Consider the following 20,896-nt stretch of genomic DNA (forward strand, 5'->3'; position numbering starts at 1 on the left):
CTGCCAAATTGGGCCTTTAATAGTGGTTAAATGAGAATGCACACAATGTACTGGCCAAATGTGAGGTGCCAATACATGCTGTAGTGTCCAAATAACTATTTGAAGTACAAAACCAAGTTTTATTTAATAATAAATAATAGAAGGAACCACAAACAGGGTTGAAAAAAAGTGACTCATTGTCTGACACAAAAGCAAGTGGAGTATAACAGTGTTGCGATGTTGAGGAGTGAGTGAGGAAGGCAGCCAGAAAAGGAAGCACCATAAACCAAGTCCCATCATGGATGCACCTTAGAGGGAAGCTTTGCAATTTAAGAATCCTCACCTACCATAAACCACAGTGGATCGCCTTTCCGCCCATTTGGAGTAGTTTGGGGCCCTCCTCTCCATGACTGCTCCCTTACTAACTGCTGTGTCTGTAATCCAAGGTAAAAAAAAATGAAATGGCTACAAAAGCAAGTCAACTAACATTTCACTTCTACTGTGTATATGCCTGCTTACAGGGACTTCTCTACGTGGCACAAGGACTGGTGGCACAAAAAGGTTTTTCCCCCAAGGAATGCGGAAAGGCTGTTTCCTGTTCTGCTAGTTAAGAGCTTTGTTATCAGTCCAAATGTCTTCAGTTCTGAAGGACAAAATTCTCCTCTGATTCAAGGATCAACGTTTCTTTCTCCCTCTTTCTCTGTAATCAGGAAGGGAGCAATCATCGTCTACTTTATAAGACCTAAAAGGACTGCTGATTCACAATCAACGTCACTTCCTGATGTGTTCTCGTTGCTTGGTTTCTTCTGGGGACATTTTGAGTTCAAGCATCAGAGGCCTTTCTAAGCCATCTACCAATGCATATCTCTGAATGCATAGATATCAGAGAGATAAACAACTGTTTGAGTTCAATGGGATCAACCGTCCAGCCTGGTCTCATAGACTAGACATAGCGTAGTAAATGTAAATCTGGAACACCAAATGAATATGATATGTAACATTTGGTATGGTTACATAACACAAAAAACTACTTAGCATGTTACTAACCCTTCCCCTAACCTTAACCCTTTAACCTAATTCCTAAAGTTAACCTAAACCCTAACCCTAACCCCTAGCCTTGCTAACATTAGCTAGCTAGCTATAATAAACAATGTACGTTTTAATCCATACATTTTCCCTCACACCCAAAAGTACTCGTTACAATTCGTAATGGTTAGCAGGACAGGAAAATGGTCCAATTCACACATTAATCAAGAAAACATACCTGGTCATCCCTACTGCCTCTGATCTGGCGGTACTCAAACGAAATGCTTCGTTTGTAAATTATGTCTGAGTGTTGGAGTACCGTCTGGTTTGCTTAATATAAGGAGTGTGAAATTATGTATACTTGTACTTTTACTTCTGATTCTTCACCCTCCTGTTGTGTTCGTTTCATGTTCATTTTTTCTGTGTTCCCTGTCCAAAATGACCGCCACATTATAGCTGATTATAAATCCATAATAATACATATATAATCACCTAATGTTGTGTTAGATCTTTTTATAATCTTACGTGAACATTACACGTTTTGAACTTCTGTTTGCTATTTATGACCTGTAGGCCTCATTGACCTGAGCTCATACAACTCGTTTTTGAGTAAAAAAATAATAATGTATGGATTATTTTTACTATAAAAAATACTCAGATGAAACATATTGTGCTATTTATCACAGACTACTTTGTGTCAAAGTTTAATAGGGACTCTCTCCTCCTCACCAGTGTCATGATCAAGATATGATCAAGAGCCTCACATACAGTATATCGTTTGGTCATTGTACTGCCACAGAATGAAATGTGAGCAAGGCCTCAAAAAAGCTTTATATGACAAAGCTGCGAGAAAGGTTCTATATGTTATTGGAACAATGTTGCGATTGTTTGTGAGAATGCCAACAGGTGTGGTTCCCGTGGAGGAAAGATTCTGTTGGGGAAAGGTTCCCGTGGGGGTAGCCATGGAAGCCAAGAAGGGGAGCGAGGTGTGTGTGTGTGTGTGTGCTCAAACACACATGCATGTGGGGGACTGGGAGAGGAAGTGTGTCCATCTGATGAATGGGCTTGTGCCTGAACTCAATTTTATACACTAATTGTAGTCTCACCCATTCATTTCTAATGACCATTTTTTACAAAAAGTTAAATAAAAGTTAAATAAAACACCCAAATAGAATGAAAATCATCTAAATGTATTTTGTGTGTTCAGATGCCCTGTGTGGACAAAGTCATGGAACCTTATGACAATCAGATGCAATGAACTACATTTTTTTTTAGATAAAACTTGTAAATCAGTCCAATTCGACTGGAACACAGCAGGAGGGTTAAGTATATTTTAGCAATGACATTTACTTTTGATACTTACGTATATTTAAAACCAAATACTTTTAGACTTTACTTAAGTAGTATTTTACTGGTTGACTTTCACTTGAGTCATTTTCTATAAAGGTATCTTTACTTTTACTAAAGTATGACAATTGGGTACTTTTTCCACCACTGCCGTTCTCATTCTTGGAGTGGAAACATTGTTTGCAAAGTTCACAACCTACTACACTTGTGAGGAACACGTGTTGCTTTATTTCATACCATCGTATGAGTTTTGTATTTTTTTTAATGATCATATGTTAGGAGATCTCCATGTGAGCATATGTCTGGTCTGGTTTATTTCTCTGTCCTGTTAATGTTGACGTAGTGCGCACACCTGAGCACGGTAATGTAGGCTACTTGGCTTGCTGCGCGCAAATGTAGGAAAGTGCACATTTCTGGATGTCTGATTTCTCACCACCACTAAGAAGCAGAATTTTTCAGTAATTTTTTCTTCACCTCATACAGTATGTCAACGTAAAAACATCAATTGCGAATGTTGGGCTAATTGGCCTAGTTCCTCGCAGTATTTAAAAACATTTCCAACACTCCCCCTCGATAATAACCAAGCCTCGGTGTGAAAGAGCAAAATGTTATGCTCTGATGATCCCACATATCCAGTAGAAACTTCAAAAATGCCTGAACACTTTTCCCTAGTGCAAAAACATCTGTCTGTCCCGAGCTCACTGGCACGGGAAACTATGAGGGCCGGAATAGGCTAGTTGATACGATGTTGCAAGCTGGTTAGCAACGAGCTTCAAGATTGATTTGATACAATGTTGCACTTCACTAGCCATAGCTCAAATCGAGACAGATAAAGAGAGGCAGACAGGCTGAGTAGATAGATTTATGTGATTGAAAGTACATGAATTTTCATCAGGATATTTTGTACAGTTTTTATTTTGGGGGTTTATGTATTTTCACTTAGTTGACAATGGCCTACTGCCTACTGCTGAATTGGCCAATTGGGCCTATAGGCTATCTCTGAGTTCCATGTGCTCATTTCTTTAGCCGCCAATGGCTCACTTTGTAGGCCTATTAATGTGTCAATAATGGCAGAGGCTGGTAGGACTACTTTAGCATTAGCTGAATTTTAACTTTTTGATTTTTATCATTTTAATTCAGATTTGTATTATTAACCACGTGACAATGATTTTGAGAAACGGAAACGTTATTATTGAAATTAAACTGTTCCACGATAATGCGAATACGAAAATCATAACTGAAGCAGATTGGTAGAAATGGTAGGACACATTATTTTAGCTTCCCTATGACTTCGCCTATGACTCCTATAAGCCTACCTACCAAAGTTTATCAGGCGTTGCGTTATCTTGGATAATGCAGTTCTTATTTTCTGCTTTGCCATGATCAGGTCAGAAATTGAGGAATAGGCCTACACACTTTAAATCGCAAATTATCATGAAGATTTAGCCCACTGAGTTCAACTCCCAGACAGCAGTTGTGAGTAGCCTAATTTCAGTCCATAGGCTATTGGCCATTTTACTTTGATATCGTGTGTTTGTTAACATGTTAATTCATATTCACATCGAAGCCATTTTTTTTATTTGTGCCATTTAGGCTATTTCATCAGAGACACGCATGCTGTAAAAGGTGTCTGTGACATTGTCATAAATTCAATTCGGTCGCCATGTAGACTACAGAAAAGGCCACAGATGCCACAATGCCTTCAGAAAGTACTCATGCCCCTTGACTTATTCCACATTTTGTTGTGTTACAGCCTGTTTTCAAAATGGACACACAATACCTATAACGACAAAGTGAAAACATGTTTTTATAAATGTTTGAACATTTATTGAAAATGAAATACAGAAATATCTTATTTAAAAAAAAATATTCCAGCCCTGAGTCAATACTAGAATCACCTTGGCAGCGATTACAGCTGTGAGTCTTTCTGGGTAAGTCTCTAAGAGATTTGCACACCTATTTTTTTTCATTCTTCAAGCTCTGTAAAGTTGGTTGTTGATCATTGTTCGACAGCTACTGTAACTAGGCCACTCTGGAACATTCAATGTCTTCTTGGTAAGCCACTACAGTGTATATTTGGCCTTGTGTTTTAGGTTATTGTCCTGGCCCTGCTGAAAGGTGAATTTGTCTCCCAGTGTCTGTTGGAAAGCAGACTGAACCAGATTTTCCTCAAGGATTTTGCCTGTGCTTATCTATATTCTGTTTCTTTTTATAGTAAAAAAAAACACCTTAGTCCTTGCAGATGACAAGCATACCCATAACATGATGCAGCCACCACCATGTTTGAAAATATGAAGGGTGAAGGGGACGTGTTGTGTTGTATTTTCCCCAAACACAACACTGTATTCAGGACATGAAGATGCATGTTTTGGAATATTTTTTATTCAATACAGGCTTCCTTCTTTTCACTCTGAAATTAGGTTAGTATTGTGGAGTAACTACAATGTTGTTTATCCATCCTCAGTTTTCTCCTGTCACAGCCATTAAACTCTAACAATTTTTTGTCAACTGAGTTAGGAAGTACACCTGTATTTTCCTCATGACTGGGTGTATTGATACACCATCCAAGGTGTAATTTATAACTTCACCATGCTCAAAGGATAGAAAGGATGCCTGTATCTCTGTAGAGACTGGGTGTATTAATACACAATATGAAGTGTAATGAATAACTTCACCATGCTCAAAGGGATATCCAATGTCTGCCTTTTTCTATTTTTACCCATCTATGCTGGGGTCAAAGCAAAAACAATCCCATGACTGAAACTTAAGTTGATCTCAGACCGATTGTCTAGGGCTAAGTTAACCTCCCCTTTCATGTAAGTCATGACCGTCATGCTTTTAGGTGGAAGAGGATACTTTTTTACAAGTATTAAACAGCAAGTTTGCCAATTCCAGTACCCTTGCTTTGGGGGTCCGGGGTCCTCCCCAGGAGAGTATTTACCCTATTGGACACAACTTGATTGTCATTGTTAATTATTAATTTATTATAAATATAAATAATTATTAATTGGAAGGAAAAAAGTAATTACAAGGTGTGTCATTGCCCTTTTAAGACAATATTGCATCTTTTAAGAGCTCTGTTTAGTACCTTCGCCTAAACCATGCTTGAAGCTCCAGTTGCAAAACTGCATTTGTGAAAACAATGCCACACGTGCAATTGAAGCAGTAGAAAATTAAGTGGTTGCAATACAAAACTGGGACCGCACTCATTTTTTAAAACAAAGGCAAAAACTGCTTTCAAAATACATTTGCCAAAACTGCTTTTCCCACGATTGCATTAAGAATTGTGCATTGTCTGATTTTGTTTTAATAACATTACATGGCAAAAACTGATCCAAAGATTATGGATATACTGACAAGATACTGTACATCTCTCTCTGCCCTAACAATGGGAGTCGTTGTCCACATAACAGCACGCGGGTTGTCTAGCTCCCGCCTTTCTTTGGATTGGTGGGTTTCTCATTGTAATCCTGTTTTGAATATTTGATGAGGGTTGCTGACATCAACCGGCTGTATATACTATGGAGAGAAGATTGTGCTACTAGCCTCATACCTCATGAAATAAAAAAAATACCATGAATATGCATAGCCATCTCGAGCCAACTCCGATATAAAGTGTTTCTGCTCATAGTTGCCGGGATGTCACGTGCCCTACTTATATCAGTACACATCAAACAACTCAAGCATTACGACCCTTCTACTCGATCAAATAAACCTCACGTAGCAAATAAGCCAAATTCGAAACTTTCATTGACCTCCATACAAAAAGTCCTTGCTTGGTGGGAAAAACGAAAAACGCCACCTGCTGGAGGGAGACAGATTTTCCGCCGAGTTGGGCCTCTCAATTCAATTTCAAATCATTTTAAGGGCTTTATTGGCATGGGAAACATATGTTGACGTTGCCTAAACAAGTGAAGTAGATACACATTACTCACAGAAGTTCCAAAAGACAAGACATTTCAAATGTCATGTCTATATAGTGTTGTAATGACTTGCAAATAGTTAAAGCACAAAAGGGAAAATAAATATGTATTTACAATGGTGTTTGTCTTCACATGCAACTGAGGATATTTATGCTTGCAATAACAAAGTGGTTGAATACTTGACTCAAGATATTTCACCTTTTCAATTTTAATTCATTTGTAAACATTTCTAAAAACATAATTCCACTGACATGGGATATTGGGTGTAGGCCAGTGACAAAAAAAACAACTACATTTAATCAATTTTAAATTCAGACTAACACAATAAAATGTGGAAAAAGTCAAGCAGTGTGAATACTTTCCGAAGGCACTATCTGCCTCAAGCTTCTGTCTCCAGGTGTTTCTCAGGCTTCCTCTTAAATCTTCTCTTCCGAAAATCCTCATCCACCGGAATCTGTCTGGTGTGCGCCCACCGCACTCAATATGCTCTGTTAATAAAACCTGGCAGCCATATCCATTAGTAAATTTATTGAAAAAGAAAGATACAACCAATTAGATGGATGTTTCACGGTCCAGAAATATGTAACAGAAAGTAAATAATTTTGTATAACCTTTTTATATTCATACCTTTGAAAATGTGCACAAGAGTCACTACTGTACTAACCACATTAAATACATAGGAATAATGTGTAGGTTTCCATCAATATGAAATAGTGTAACAAAATTTAAACAAGCTAAACTACAGTAACTACAGATAGAAAACTGAAGTTAAATGTAAAAAGAAAAAAAAAGCTTAATTGTACAATGCAAAAATCAACAAAAGAAAACATTGCCAGCAGAATTTGCTTGCATCTCACCTCATTAACATTCAACCCCAATGCAGTCCCTCCAGAATTGTAAAATGTATTTAAAACTTAATATTCAAGGTGTCAGCCATAAACATGCTTAAAAATCCTGCAGATAAAAAAAGAAAAAAAATACACCTGCTTTCATTTTGTAGGTACAGTATAGTACATAACTAACTGTACAGCTTAGTCAACTCCCACCTCAACCCTTTTGCAATCTTGACACCCTTACAGTTGGGCTATTTGATGTCACACCATCTTTCATATACACACATACTGTTTCCAGAAGAAAAGTATTTCATAGAAAAGGACCATTCTGTTGAAGAGGAATTCATGCCAGAAGTGACAGAAAATCTGCCACTCCTTTGTGGTCAAAACAGATTGCAACTGCCTTCACTGGACAGTGTCAACTTTACTTCGCCCCTCTAAACAGAACAGTGAGATGATTGGTTAGTATTCTCATTGACTTCAAAATGGAACTTCTTCGTACTCATGATCATTATCAAAAGGTCTTTCCATAACCTGATTCTGCATACAATACACTTGACTAAATGTAACGGAATATAACAGATTTGAATATAAAGTATTTGTTTTCATAATTGATTTTGATATCTAGCACTGACAATTATTTTCCTGTAGAAATACTCAGAGAAGTCCAGTAAAAACATACATGATTGTGACCTAAGTCCTCTGTCCCCTTTGCAATCAAACTATAGCATGAGGTAAATACATCAAATGTCTCATTGTGCATGAACAGTTCTCATTTCTATGGTATCATGTGAGAGGGTAAGGGCACTCCTATGCTACAAATGCCTTTCGCACAGTGGAAAGATTTTTCATGGATAGATATACATTGTTGCTTAGTACAAACTTAATTTAGACCAAGGGCCAGGAAACACCATTACCCAAAACTGAGCACAAAGCCGGTTTGAGAATGACAATGGGAAACAACAAAACAAGAGCCAGGCTCATAGTGTTTTTTTCTTCTCATAAAAGTTGTTCATAGTGCGTCGGACACACGTCAGTCAAACAGACTGGCTTCCTGTCCAATATGCCCTTCACTGAGGGGGAGTTTCAGCAGAAGCTCAGAGTTTGTGCTGGTAAGGAGGTGATGTTAGAGCTGGTTGAGACATAAAGCAGGTGGGTTTCTGTGGGGTTGATTTTAGGTCTGAGTGATGGGCTCCACAGGCCTGAAGGTGATGATTCAACTGGGGATGGAGGTGGGGGCATCTGGGGACGTACGGCCTAGGGGTGGACGTTGCTGTTTGGGGGAATGGAGACGCATCTCCACTGGTCTGGAAGTCCTTTGTGGGGGTGAGAGAGGGGGCTCAGAAAGGGGTGGTGGAGGAGCTGGTGTCATGGAGGGCGCTGGACTGCTGGTCCAGGGGTGAGCTGTCTGCCTGGCGCAGGGCGATGGTCGCTGCCGAGTGCTTGCACTTGGGAGAGCCGCACTCACAGCTAAAGTGCTTTCCCTTGATGTCCCAGAAATTGTCACCGTAGTCAAACCTGAGAGATGAGGGGTTGGAGAGAAATCTTAAATCAAGCTACCTAATCTTTATTTTAGGGGGAACAAAATTATTAAAGGCCAAAAAAAAACACAGAATTACAAACTTAAATATGCTTACAGGGTAATAACTTCCAAAGACTGGTAATAACTTGACCGTGTGCCAAGTAAAACATTAACCTGTTGGGGATAGGGGGCAGTATTTGCACGGCCGGATAAAAAAACGTACCCGATTTAATCTGGTTACTACTCCTGCCCAGTAATTAGAATATGCATATAATTAGTAGATTTGGACAGAAAACTCTAAAGTTTCTAAAACTGTTTGAATGGTGTCTGTGAGTATAACAGAACTCATATGGCAGTCAAAACCCTGAGACAAATCCTAACAGGAAGTGGAAATCTGATGTGTGGAATCACTTTCAAGCTTTGCCATTGAAACACACAGGGACTTATTAATCATTTAGCACTTCCTAAGGCTTCCACTAGATGTCAACAGTCTTTACAAAGTGGTTTGAGTCTTCTATGGTAGAAACTGACCCAAAGAGAGGCTTGGGAAGTTGGTTACAGGGGGAGGGCCATTGCTACTATGACGCGGGCGCCCATGGGAACCCTTTTGTTCCGAAACGTTTAGTAAGACAATGCAATTGTCCGCCTTGAATATTATTGAAGCTCTGGTTGAAAAAGGCCCTAAAGATTTATGTTATACAACGTTTGACATGTTTGAACGAACGTAAATATATATTTTTTGCACATTCGTGATGACAAGACCCGCGCGCTTCAGTACATTATGAGTAGCCTTCGGAACGCGCTAACAAGAAGGAACTATTGGGACATAAATTATTAACTTTTCCGAACAAAACCACATTTGTTGTGGACCTGGGATTCCTGGAAGTGCCTTCTGATTAAGATAATCAAAGGTAAGGGAATATTTACAATAGTATATTTGATTTTAGATGGTTCCAAGATGGCGCTAACATGTATCGCCTAGCCTATTTTTCTGAGCATACCACGTCGTTTATTGCAAAGTGTGATTTCCCAGTAAAGTTATTTTTAAATCTGGCAATGCGGTTGCATTAACGAGATGTTAATCTATAATTCTTTGAATGACAATATTACATTTTAACAATGTTTTCGAATAGTAATTTTGTAAATTGTAGCGCTGATCCATCGGAAGCATTTGAGGGAAAATATTTTCTGAACGTCACGCGCCGATGTAAAATGCTGTTTTTATATATAAATATGAACTTTATCGAACAAAAGATACATGTATTGTGTAACATAATGTCCTAGGAGTGTCATCTGATGAAGATCAAAGGTTAGTGCTGCATTTAGCTGTGTTTTGGGTATTTGTGATGCATGCTAGTTGCTTTGATGGCAATGTGATTTTTTTTGGCAGGGTACTCTAACATAATCTAATGTTTTTCTTTTGCTGTAAAGCCTTTTTGAAATCAGACAGCGTGGTTCGATTCAGGAGAGGTGTATCTATAAAATGGTGTAAATAGTCATATGTTTGAGAAATTGAAGTTATAGCATTTAGAGGTATTTGTATTTCGCGCGACGCGATTCCACTGGCTGTTGACTAGGGTGGGACGCAAGCCACGTTCCCAGACAGGTTAAAGTGCCTTCAGAAAGTATTCACAAGGTGGGATTAAAATGGATTTGTCATTTTTTGTCAACGATATACACAAAATAGTCTTATGACAAAATGGAAACTTCAAAAAACAAATCCTATCACACCCATTAAACCCTAACTGTTTTAAAGTCACCATTGGCCTCATGGTGAAATTGCTGAGGTTACCTTCCTCTCCGGGCAACTGAGTTAGGAAAGACGCCTGTATCTTTGTAGTGACTGGGTGTATTGCTACACCATCCAAAGTGTAATGAATAACTTTACCATGCTCACAGGGATATTCACAGTACCCTTCTTTGCGAGGCATTGGAAAACCTCCCTGGTCTTTGTGGTTTAATCTGTGTTTGAAATTCACTGATCGACTGAGGGACCTTACAGATAATTGTATATGTGGGGTACAGAGATGAGATTGTTGAATTACTATCATGTTGAAAACCTCTTTGGGATAGACGTGCCGCTAGCACCCCACCTCAACAACATCCTGTGAAATTGCAGAGCGCGAAATTCAAAATACAAAATTCGTAATATTAAACATTGATGAAAATACAAGTGTCTTACATCGTTTAAAAGCTTAACTTGTTAATCCAGCCGCTTTGTCAGATTTCAAAAAGGCTTTACGGCGAAAGCACACCATGCGATTATCTGAGGAAAGCACCCCGCACACAAAAGCATTAGACATTTTCCAAACAAGCAGAGGCGTCACAAAAGTAAGAAATAGTGATAAAATAAATCATTTACCTTTGAAGATCTTCCTCTGGTTGCAATCACAAGGGTCCCAGCTACATAACAAATGGCCCTTTTGTTCAATAAAGTTTAGTTGGCGCGCTTGACTCAGTAATCCACCGGTTTCCTTCGTTCAAAATGAATCCCGAAAGTTACTAATAAACTTCGTCCAAACAAGTCAAACAACGTTTCTAATCAATCCTCAGGTATCCTAATATGTAAATAAATGATCACATTTAAGACAGAGAATAGTATGTTCATTACCGGAGATAAATAACAAAGTGCGCACCACAACCAAAATGGGAGCCACTGAGAAAAACTACAAATTGTAGCTCATTTTTCAAAAAACAAGCCTGAAACTCTTTCTAAGGACTGTTGACATATACTGGAAGCCCTAGGAACTGCAATCTGGGAGGTATCCCATTCATATTCCCATAGACAGCCATTATGAGTGGTGAGCTCAACAAAAACAAATTCCCGGATGGATTCTCCTCGGGTTTTCGCCTGCTATATATCAGTTCTGTTATACTCACAGACATTATTTTAACAGTTTTGGAAACTTTAGAGTGTTTTCTATCCAATACTACCAATTATATGCATATCCTAGCTTCTGGGCCTGAGTAACAGGCAGTTTACATTGGGCACCTCTGTTCAGGAGTAAAACATGTGCTTACTTAGGCTTGTCATAAGAAAGGGGTTGAATACTTATTGACTCAAGAGATTTCATCCTTTCATTTATGAATTTGTACAAATTTCTAAAAACACAATCCACTTTGACATTATGGGGTATTGTGTGTAGGCCAGTGACAAAATCTCTATTTAATACATTTTCAATTTCAGGCTGTAACAACAAAATGTGGAAAAAGTGAAAGGATGGGAATACTCCTTTTTCCACATTTTGTTACATTACAGCTTTACTCAAATTGATTAAATACAACATTTTCCTCAATCTACACACAATATCCCATAATGAAAGCCAACAGTTTTTTTAAATATGTGCAAATTTATATTTAAAAAAAAAACAGATACCATATTTACATAAGTATTCAGACCCTTTGCTATGAGACTCGAAATTGAGCTCAGGTGCATCCTGTTTCTATTGCTCATCCTTGAGATGTTTCTACAACTTGATTGGAGTCCACCTGTGGAAAATCCAATTGATTGGACATGATTTGGAAGGGGCCCACACTTGTCTATATAAGGTCCCACAGTTGACAGTGCATGTCAGAACAAAAACCAAGCCACAAGGTTGAAGGAATTGTCTGTAGAGCTTAGAGACAAAATTGTGTCGAGGCACAGATGTGGGGAAGGATACTAAAACATTCCTGCAGCATTGAAAGTCCCCAAGAACACAGTGGCCTCCATCATTCTTAAATGGAAGAAGTTTTGTACCCGGCCAAACTGAGCAATCAGGGGAGAAGGGCTGTGGTCAGGGAGGTGACCAAGAACCCAATGGTTCTTAATTGACTTGCCTAGTTAAATAAAAGGTTACAAAAAAAACAATAGGCACATGTCAGCCCGGTTGGAGTTTGCCAAAAGGCACCTAAAGGACTCTCAGACCATGAGAAACAAATTCTCTGGTCTGATGAAACCAAGATTGAACTCTTTGTCCTGAATACCAAGCGTCAGGTCTGGAGGAAACCTGTGACCAACCCTATGGTGAAGCATGGGTGCGGCAGCATCATACTGTGGGGATGTTTTTCAGTGGCAGGGACGGGGAGACTAGTCAGGATCAAGGGAAAAAGTAACAGAGCAAAGTACAGAGAGATCCTTGATGAAAACCTGCTCCAGAGCACTCAGAACCTCAGACTGGAGCACACAGCCAAGACAATGTAGGAGTGGCTTCGGGACAAGTCTCTGAACCTGGTCGAACATCTCTGGAGAGACCCAAAAATAGCTGTGCAGCGACACTCCCCATCCAACCTGACAGAGCTTGAAGGGATCTGCAGAGAAAAATGGGAGAAACTCCCCAAATACAGGTGTGCCAAGCTTGTAGCATCATACCCAAGAAGACCCAAGGCTGTAATCGCTCCCAAAGGTGATTCAACAAAGTACTGAGTAAAGTGTCTGAATTCTTATGTAAACGTGATATTTTTTTATTTTGAAAATATATGCTAAAATGTCAAAAAATCTGTTTTTGCTTTGTCATTATTGGGTATGGTGTGTAGATTGATGAGGGAAAAAATGATTTAATCAATTTTAGAATAAGGCTGTAATGTAACAAAATATGGAAAAGGTCAAGGGGTCTGAATACTTTCCAAATGCAATGTATATGACCCTTACCCTAGCTCTTCCCCAGCCTTGATGGTCTCGCAGGCAAAGAAGGCGATATGGGGGAAGCGCAGGTCCTGGTGTGCCGTGAACACCCGGCAGGAGAATAGGTTCGGCTCGCACATGTGGTTGATGAACCGGCTGATGTTGCCATAGAAACGGGCATCTATGCAGTACACGTCACCCACCTGCAACCAAAGAACACACATAAATGGATGTTAATGAATAAAATCAGGATCTGCATAATCTGCAGCGGTAGAGATATCAAACAGAATAACAAAGTAAGACAAGTATCAGAAGAATAGAGTGTTTTAGAAACCCCACAAGGATAGGCCTCAAGAGACAGGAATAAAATGCATTTTTGATCACTGGGTAACAGATTGAAACCTTCAATTACAGTAGCCCAAGTTGAGATAACTAGTTACATTTAGGATTTGACCTAAGGCGCCTTCAAAGCTTTGGGATTTAGGTTTCATAAGGTGATGAGAATAGTAGCACTGATCCCTACCTTGCTATCCAGGTTGAACAGGTAGGAGTCATTTTCCCTGACATCTGCCTCTGCATCAGAGATGATCTCCCCCACGTACCTGTGGACAAGAAGTGGGGTCCGGACCCACCAACACCACAAATATCAATGCAGCACCACACACAGATGACATTGCATGGGAAATCATTAACAACTTGCAGCAAAATAAAGCTGAACTATGCATTGTGAAAGGGGTATGTCTGGGACTCACTCGCACACAAAGGTCCCCTGAGGAATTTCCTGTAGTGTCCGGACCCCCCAGCCCATCCGACTGGTCCGGAACAGCTGGAGCCGGACCCTGAGAAAAACAAACTCTTTCAGCATTGATGTTCTTACAATACATTATACCCAAACATTATCCTCACATGTATTTGGGAAGTCAAATCCATGAAAACTTTCCCATGAAGGACTGCTGTTTGACTGTCATTAAAATACATTTTTCTGATTTAGATGTTCTTATCAATAGGGTTGAGAAGTGTTGGCTTGGTTTCATAAATATGGTAGCATGTATAGAGAGTTAATTTGGCCATCAGTGTGGCCATGTGAGGCGGTCTTGGTATGGTACCTCAGTCCGTTCTGCACCACACGGTTCTTGCATGTTCTCCAGCAGGAGCAGGCATGGTTACACTCGAAGATAAGTGGCGGTTCCTCACGATAGAACTCGGGGAGCAGACGACCATTCTGAAAACAGCCACGGAACAGACATGACAATCATGCAAGATCATCACTTTCTCAACAATAGTTACGTACTCGGCCTTACCTTGTCATACCAACAGCGTAGGCTGAGCTGGCCACACATGCAGCTGCTTGAGGTGCAGTTGTCTTTACACACACAGTACTGTGGACAGCAGGGATGAAAAGAGATGGTCATTTAATCTTTCATGACATGCTATCCCAGGGGTGGGCAATAAAAATTGTCTTGAGGGCCACATTGGGATTTCAAAATTCAGCAATAGGCCGCAAATATTTCTTCAGACAGATTTGTTTGTCAAAAGCAATTTGCGGGCCAGAAAAAAAAGCTGTCATTTAAAAGTATAGCTTCCTTATTATTTCGACATACTTAATCTAGTTTTAGACAGTCAAACATTTTTTTGTCGTTTGTTTTGTTTACCCAAACCTCCCACGGGACAGATTGAATGGGTATGTTGCCCACCCCTGTGCTAGCCTGTAAGTATGATCAACTATATGATGGTCTGTCTATCCAGCGACATTACCCACCTGTAAGTGTGTGATGTTCTTGTCTATGTTCACGGGGGAGGTGACACAGTTGTCTGGCACGTATTTATAGTTGTCTGGACAGGGCTCACTATCCACCGAGTTGACACAGGGGACTGGAACTCTCTCATACCCCCGGGCTATGTCTCTGTAGTGTGGAGGGAGATGGAGGCTCAGGTCCCAGTGGACTCCCAGTGTTAGACTATCAATGCATTATTATCAAATTATCAAAACAAAGAGGTAGCCACAAGTGAATGAGAGATAAAAGGAGAGGAAAGGGTACCATGCATTACCGGCAATAGAAAAATAATGTCTAAGAGCGTAATGCAGGAGATTATTGTGAGAGAAAACGAGAGAAAACAAGGGATTCTACCTGATGAGGACCTTCTCCCCCTGGGTGCTGCTCCTGGCCTCCCTAATCCTCCTGTTTGTCTGAAGGGTGAGCCACACCCTGGAGCTGCGGCTGCAGCAGTCCGGCGGGGTCTCCCCCTCACGGTTCTTCAAGTTGACATCCACCCCACGAGACAGCAATAGTCTGAGGGACAACAGACCATAGACTTCAACACATCACTTAAGTGTACTAGATGGAATAGTCCTGATATGGCTACAGCCTTGGTTATAATAATGGAGGCTACAGCCATATCAGTGCTGTAGATGGCGATTTTATTACTTATTGCTGAATCACCAGAGCCATTTCCCCTCAACCTTTACTCACATGACACATTCAAGCCTGTTCTCCCGCGCGGCGATGTGCAGAGGGGAGTCTCCGTGGATGTTGACAGCGTGGAGATCACACTTGGCCTCTAGGAGGAGCTCAGCAATCTCCACACTGCCAGAGAATGCAGCCCAGTGGAGACAGATGTTCTCCTCCTTCGAAAACGACAACAAACAGCAGCAAATTCACGACAGTCAGACAAAACAAAACAAAGCCATAGACATAACAGTCATAGACATAAGTCAGACACAAAGTCATTGAAACAATTTGGCTTGGGGAGGTCATGAGGACCTTCAGTTGCACATGGTCACTGACCTTGTCCCTAATGTTGATGTCTGCCCCTTTATTGAGAAGCAGCTTCACCTGGTTTAGGTGCTTATACTCCGTTGCCCAGATCATGGCCGTCCAACCGCCATCGTCCTAGAGAGTAGCAACATCATAGCTTTAAGAACGGGCCCCTACAGTACAGGATTGTTTTAAATGTCCTAGATATAACAATGAGCAATTTCACTAACCTTCTCCAAGAGATTGTATTATAAGAGGGTGAGGATGTATTTCTATTCAAGAGCTCAGAGACCAAACTTAGGTGGCAGGGTTACCACCACAAGGACAAAGAATGCCATGACCTGCCATAATCGCTCAATACCTGCAGCAAGGTCAATCACTTCAAATACCACACCAGGGTTCTAAACTGTGCAGTCCCACAGGCATATGGCGTCAGAGGGCCTTTGATGGTGGCATACAAAAGGACGAAAGCTATCTCCTTTTGAAATGCTAAAGCATCCCTGCCACACGTCATTGATATCAGATACATTTTTAGAGGCAAAGAGAAACAACTGTTTGAGAGACGGCCAGAATAGAGGTCAAAGGCAACTTACTCGGCAGTGTATAGCTTTACACAAACAAATAGGTTATCACACAGCAGGGGAGCTGCAATCCTAACTAATGCATGCTGGGAAAGAGCTGATAATTCCGCAGCAGCTGCAATGTAAGAGAAAACCATTAGGGACCCATGTCGAGTGGATGGGGGCAGCACACCCACCGAGAGGAGAATCAGACCTCTACAGAAAGGATGACACACAGGCCAGAGAAAAATAGAACTGGATCAACATGAAAGCATTCTTGGTTCTGGTTGACTTCAGTAGTACAACCAACATGTGCCATCCTAAGCCATAACCTTCTTGAGGGAGTAAACTTGATTGTGCAGAATTACAGTTATGCTCAAATAATTTGGATTTCATTGGTTTATGACTGAAAAGGACAGAACTCACCTGACAGTTGATGTCTATGAGTCCTGTGGAGAGGAGATGCTCCACAATGTTGTAATGCCCAATCTTAGCAGCTAGGTGGAGACACGTGAACCCCTCCACATCCTGGAGAACAGAGGGCAGTCAACACACATTGTGCTCCTGTCATAAGATTTGCACTACAATACAATGCAACCATCCAATAACCAACCAACAGTGCTTGCATGCTATCAAAATACCCTTACCAAGGCCTAAAACAAGAGTGGCACTTCAATACAGCAGCATTAAATCGACTACGCCCATGGAGCTATACATCAATAAAACATCGTTGGAGGATGATGTGGAAGTGATATAGTGGTGGAAAGAGGGGGTTGGTTGACCCACCTTGTGGCTGGCGATGGCTCCTGCACTCAGTAGGTAGCGGACTGTCTCCAGATGGTTGTTCTCACAGGCCTCCATCAGGGGTGTGCGCTGGTCCTCATCACAGATGTCCAGGTTAGCACCAGACTGGGAGGTAGGGAGGGACATCAAAACTGGATCAATCTACTCATCAATACTATGGACATGTCCTTATACAATGTCAAAATAGGAAAATAGTCTGATCAAAATTAACGAGTCCATTATAAGATGTCAATCCATGTTCAACATGATAAGCTGGTGAGTCACAAGACAGATACCAGTGAACCCATTCTAAAAAGCTCAATTCTGCATGTCCAAGTAATGCATTGTCTACCCCATCCCTCATCCACTGCCAGGGGGAACAATAGCCAACCATCACCTGAACCAGCAGGTGACAGATCTCCTGGTGGCCTGCCTCAGCTGCTACATGGAGGGGGGTACGTCTGCTCTGGCTCTCCATCTTAAAGTTAGGGTCCATCCCATCCACTAGTGGACAGAGATGCAGAAAGATAGTTTTTTTTTAAATCCCAAAATCCCAACCACAGAACCAGTTATAAAGAGTGAATGGCCGGATAATGACTTTTGCTAATTGATTAATATAAACATCCTGGCCCATTGAGTTTTGACTGAAGGCATCTCCCTCACCCAGCATGAGAAGGACCTTCTGTAGCTCGCCCTGTTTGGCAGAGATGAACAGCTGCTTGGGGTGAAACCGCAGCTTCTTGGGTCTGATGCACGACACAAACAGGACACATGGAGAAAGTCAGTCAAAGGAATACACACACCCTCACAATAACAGGAAAATCTTGATAGAAAACGGATAAATAACTGAACGTGCATAAACATGAGCAAAGCACACAAGAACGTCAAAGGAATGTACTGTACAATGCACTTTTCCACAATACAACAACAATCTGAAACAATTTAGCCTAACGAGTGCATAGTAGAGCAACACTCTTCTCTCAACCCTGAGTCTTGGTAGTGCCTTACTTCTCTGTGTCCAGTGCCAGCAGGATGCTCTCCAAGGTCTCTTTAGGGGTGGTGCCCATCCCAATCCCCACCGCAGGAGGCAGTACTCCGGTTCTGGAGCCCCCAGGGAAGGTGGTGTCCAGTGTGTGCCCAGGGGGGATGGAGAGAGAGCTGTCTGCTCGGCCACTTATATCACCTCCCACAGAGAAACAGGATAGACTGAAACACACACAGAATGCCCGACTACTACAACAGAAGAATGATACGGTTCAAAGTACCAGTGACTTCTTCCCAGACTGAAAGGGAGACATAATAGGAAAACCCCTCTTTCCACCACTATATCACTTCCACATCATCCTTCAAAGATGTTTTATTGATATATAGCTCCATGGGCGTAATGGATTTAATGCTGCTGTATTGAAGTGCCACTCTTGTTTTAGACCTAGGTAAGGGTATTTTGATAACATGCAAGCCCTGTTGGGCCACAACAACCCAGACCAGCTTCAATGGACCTTGGCATATATTCTACAAGTGTCTGGAACTCTATTGGAGGGATGCGACACCATTCTTCTACAAGAAATTCCATAATTTGGTGTTTTGTTAAAGGTGGTGGAAACCGCTGTCTCAGGTGGTGCTCTAGAATCTTTATACATGACTAAGCATGATGGCATGTTAATTTCTTAATTAACTCAGGAACCACACCTGTGTGAAAGCACCTGCTTTCAATTCACTGTATCCCTCATTCACTCAAGTGTTTCCTTTATTTTGACAGTTACCTGTATGTATTGACGAAAATGCTATAGACTGCAATGGATTGCCCCCCCCCCCCCCCAACTCATTACTCCATACAGTGCTGTGAACCTACCCCCCAGTGGTGGTGTCTGCCCTGCCCTCTGTAGCCCCGGGGGTGGCAGGGCCGTCTGCAGCATATGTGGCGGGCATGGTGGAGGTGGTGTCGGCCTTGGCAATGGTGACCTCCTTGGCTTTGCTGGCCTCCTCTCCACAGTGTGGACAGAAGGTTTGGCCCTTCAGCACCGAGGCACAGGCCCGGTGGAAACGGTGGGAGATGTTGACATCCAGTTGGCACTCCATGAAGGTCCCCTACAACCCAAACACAGCTAGGTCAGTTTGACTACAGTTGGAAAATCCCAGTATAGTTATGTTTTGGAACTTTATCACAAAATTAAGCCCATCGATAGTTCAGTGTTTTACGTAGGACCAGGGGTTTTTCCTAAGCACAGGACATTGGTGCCCTAACAAGAACCATCACTATAACTAGGACCCAGAGCTTTTACTGGCTTACTATAAGACACTTTCTACTAACTCAGAATTAGATGGTGTTTTCCCATTCCCACCCCAGGGAGGTCCCAGTACTTACAGCCCTGCAGAAGAAGCCACAGCCGGGGCAGCATTGGTGCTTGACCATGCCGGCCCGGTGGTCCTCACACAGCACCAGCAGCTGCACCGAGTTCGAAGGACGCATCATCTCATGCTTTAGAACCGCACTCTGACATCTGCTTAGCTGTGGGGAGAATGAAAGAGATTTGAGTGAGAAGCAAAGGCTGCATCCCAATTTTCCAGCATTTTCCCAGTGTAGAAAAGAATGGAGAATCAGGAGGCAACCAAAGTGAACATACGGAATGGAATAAGTATAAAAATAGGATGAGGCCTTGCATCAGGCTCACCTGTCGGTCGACGCTCTCCGTGGCCATACATTTCCTGTCGGCCAGTGTGAGGATCTCCCGGCTCTTGGGTGTCTCCATGCGACAGCTGCAGAGGGGTAGCTCCTGCACCATGTCTTCATCCACACCCCCAGAAACTCCTGCACAGAGGACCATCAACTCAGCTCAGCTCATCCAACAGATGTCAATGTGACCCTTCCTAGACACAGGTTTACTGCTCTTCCAAGAGTTTATAGAGATTCATTTGTAAAGACACAAATACTGTAAAGAGCTAAACTCAGCAAAAAAAAAAGAAACATCCCTTTTTCAGGACAGTCTTTCAAAGATAATTTGTAAAAATCCAAATAACGTCACAGATCTTCATTGTAAAGGGTTTAAACACTGTTTCCCCATGCTTGTTCAATGAACCATAAACAATTAATGAACATGCACCTGTGAAACCGTCATTAAGACACTAACCGCTTACAGACGGTAGGCAATTAAGGTCACAGTTGTGAAAACTTACGACACTAAAGAGGCCTTTCTACTGACTCTGAAAAACACCAAAAGAAAGATGCCCAGGGTCCCTGCTCATCTGCGTGAACGTGCCTTAGGCATGCTGCAAGGAGGCATGAGGACTGCAGATGTGGCCAAGGCAATAAATTGCAATGTCGGTACTGTGAGATGCCTAAGACAGTGCTAGAGGGAGACAGGACGGACAGCTGATCGTCCTCGCAGTGGCAGACCACGTGTAACAACACCTGCACAGGATCGGTAGATCCGAACAGCACAGGTACAGGATGGCAACAACAATTGCCCAAGTTACACCAGGAAGGCACAATCCCTCCATCAGTGCTCAGACTGTCCGCAATAGGCTGAGAGAGGCTGGACTGAGGGCTTGTAGGCCTGTTGTAAG

At 41.6% G+C, this 20,896-nt stretch overlaps 2 protein-coding genes across 9 annotated transcripts in view; both read right to left on the reverse strand.

Moving 5' to 3' along the window:
- LOC115159666 (voltage-dependent N-type calcium channel subunit alpha-1B) overlaps nt 1–592 on the reverse strand; it is a 254,642-nt gene extending 254,050 nt beyond the window's left edge. Inside the window, exons 1-2 of the mRNA XM_029709608.1 lie at nt 499–592; nt 327–413 (exon numbers count right to left, since the gene is read on the reverse strand). Of these exons, the coding sequence (XP_029565468.1) occupies nt 327–387 (61 nt within the window). The 5' untranslated portion in view covers nt 388–413; nt 499–592. The remainder of the gene's footprint in view (nt 1–326; nt 414–498) is intronic.
- A 6,196-nt stretch (nt 593–6,788) lies between these two features.
- Nucleotides 6,789–20,896, reverse strand: part of LOC115159671 (histone-lysine N-methyltransferase EHMT1) — a 28,675-nt gene continuing 14,567 nt past the window's right edge. For 7 of the 8 annotated variants that reach the window (XM_029709615.1, XM_029709621.1, XM_029709618.1 and 4 more), the window contains 18 exons: nt 20,005–20,141; nt 19,698–19,841; nt 19,185–19,420; nt 18,341–18,538; nt 17,996–18,078; nt 17,730–17,836; nt 17,336–17,458; nt 16,976–17,077; nt 16,020–16,124; nt 15,705–15,859; nt 15,363–15,524; nt 14,993–15,191; nt 14,535–14,612; nt 14,340–14,455; nt 13,986–14,072; nt 13,757–13,835; nt 13,261–13,436; nt 6,789–8,626 (listed from right to left, as the gene is read on the reverse strand). In XM_029709615.1, the coding sequence (XP_029565475.1) occupies nt 8,449–8,626; nt 13,261–13,436; nt 13,757–13,835; nt 13,986–14,072; nt 14,340–14,455; nt 14,535–14,612; nt 14,993–15,191; nt 15,363–15,524; nt 15,705–15,859; nt 16,020–16,124; nt 16,976–17,077; nt 17,336–17,458; nt 17,730–17,836; nt 17,996–18,078; nt 18,341–18,538; nt 19,185–19,420; nt 19,698–19,841; nt 20,005–20,141 (2,465 nt within the window). In that variant the 3' untranslated portion in view covers nt 6,789–8,448. The remainder of the gene's footprint in view (nt 8,627–13,260; nt 13,437–13,756; nt 13,836–13,985; nt 14,073–14,339; nt 14,456–14,534; nt 14,613–14,992; nt 15,192–15,362; nt 15,525–15,704; nt 15,860–16,019; nt 16,125–16,975; nt 17,078–17,335; nt 17,459–17,729; nt 17,837–17,995; nt 18,079–18,340; nt 18,539–19,184; nt 19,421–19,697; nt 19,842–20,004; nt 20,142–20,896) is intronic. The other variant, XM_029709614.1, reaches the window with a different exon arrangement.

The sequence above is a fragment of the Salmo trutta genome, chromosome 23, assembly GCF_901001165.1.
Source record: "Salmo trutta chromosome 23, fSalTru1.1, whole genome shotgun sequence".
Taxonomy (NCBI): domain Eukaryota; kingdom Metazoa; phylum Chordata; class Actinopteri; order Salmoniformes; family Salmonidae; genus Salmo; species Salmo trutta.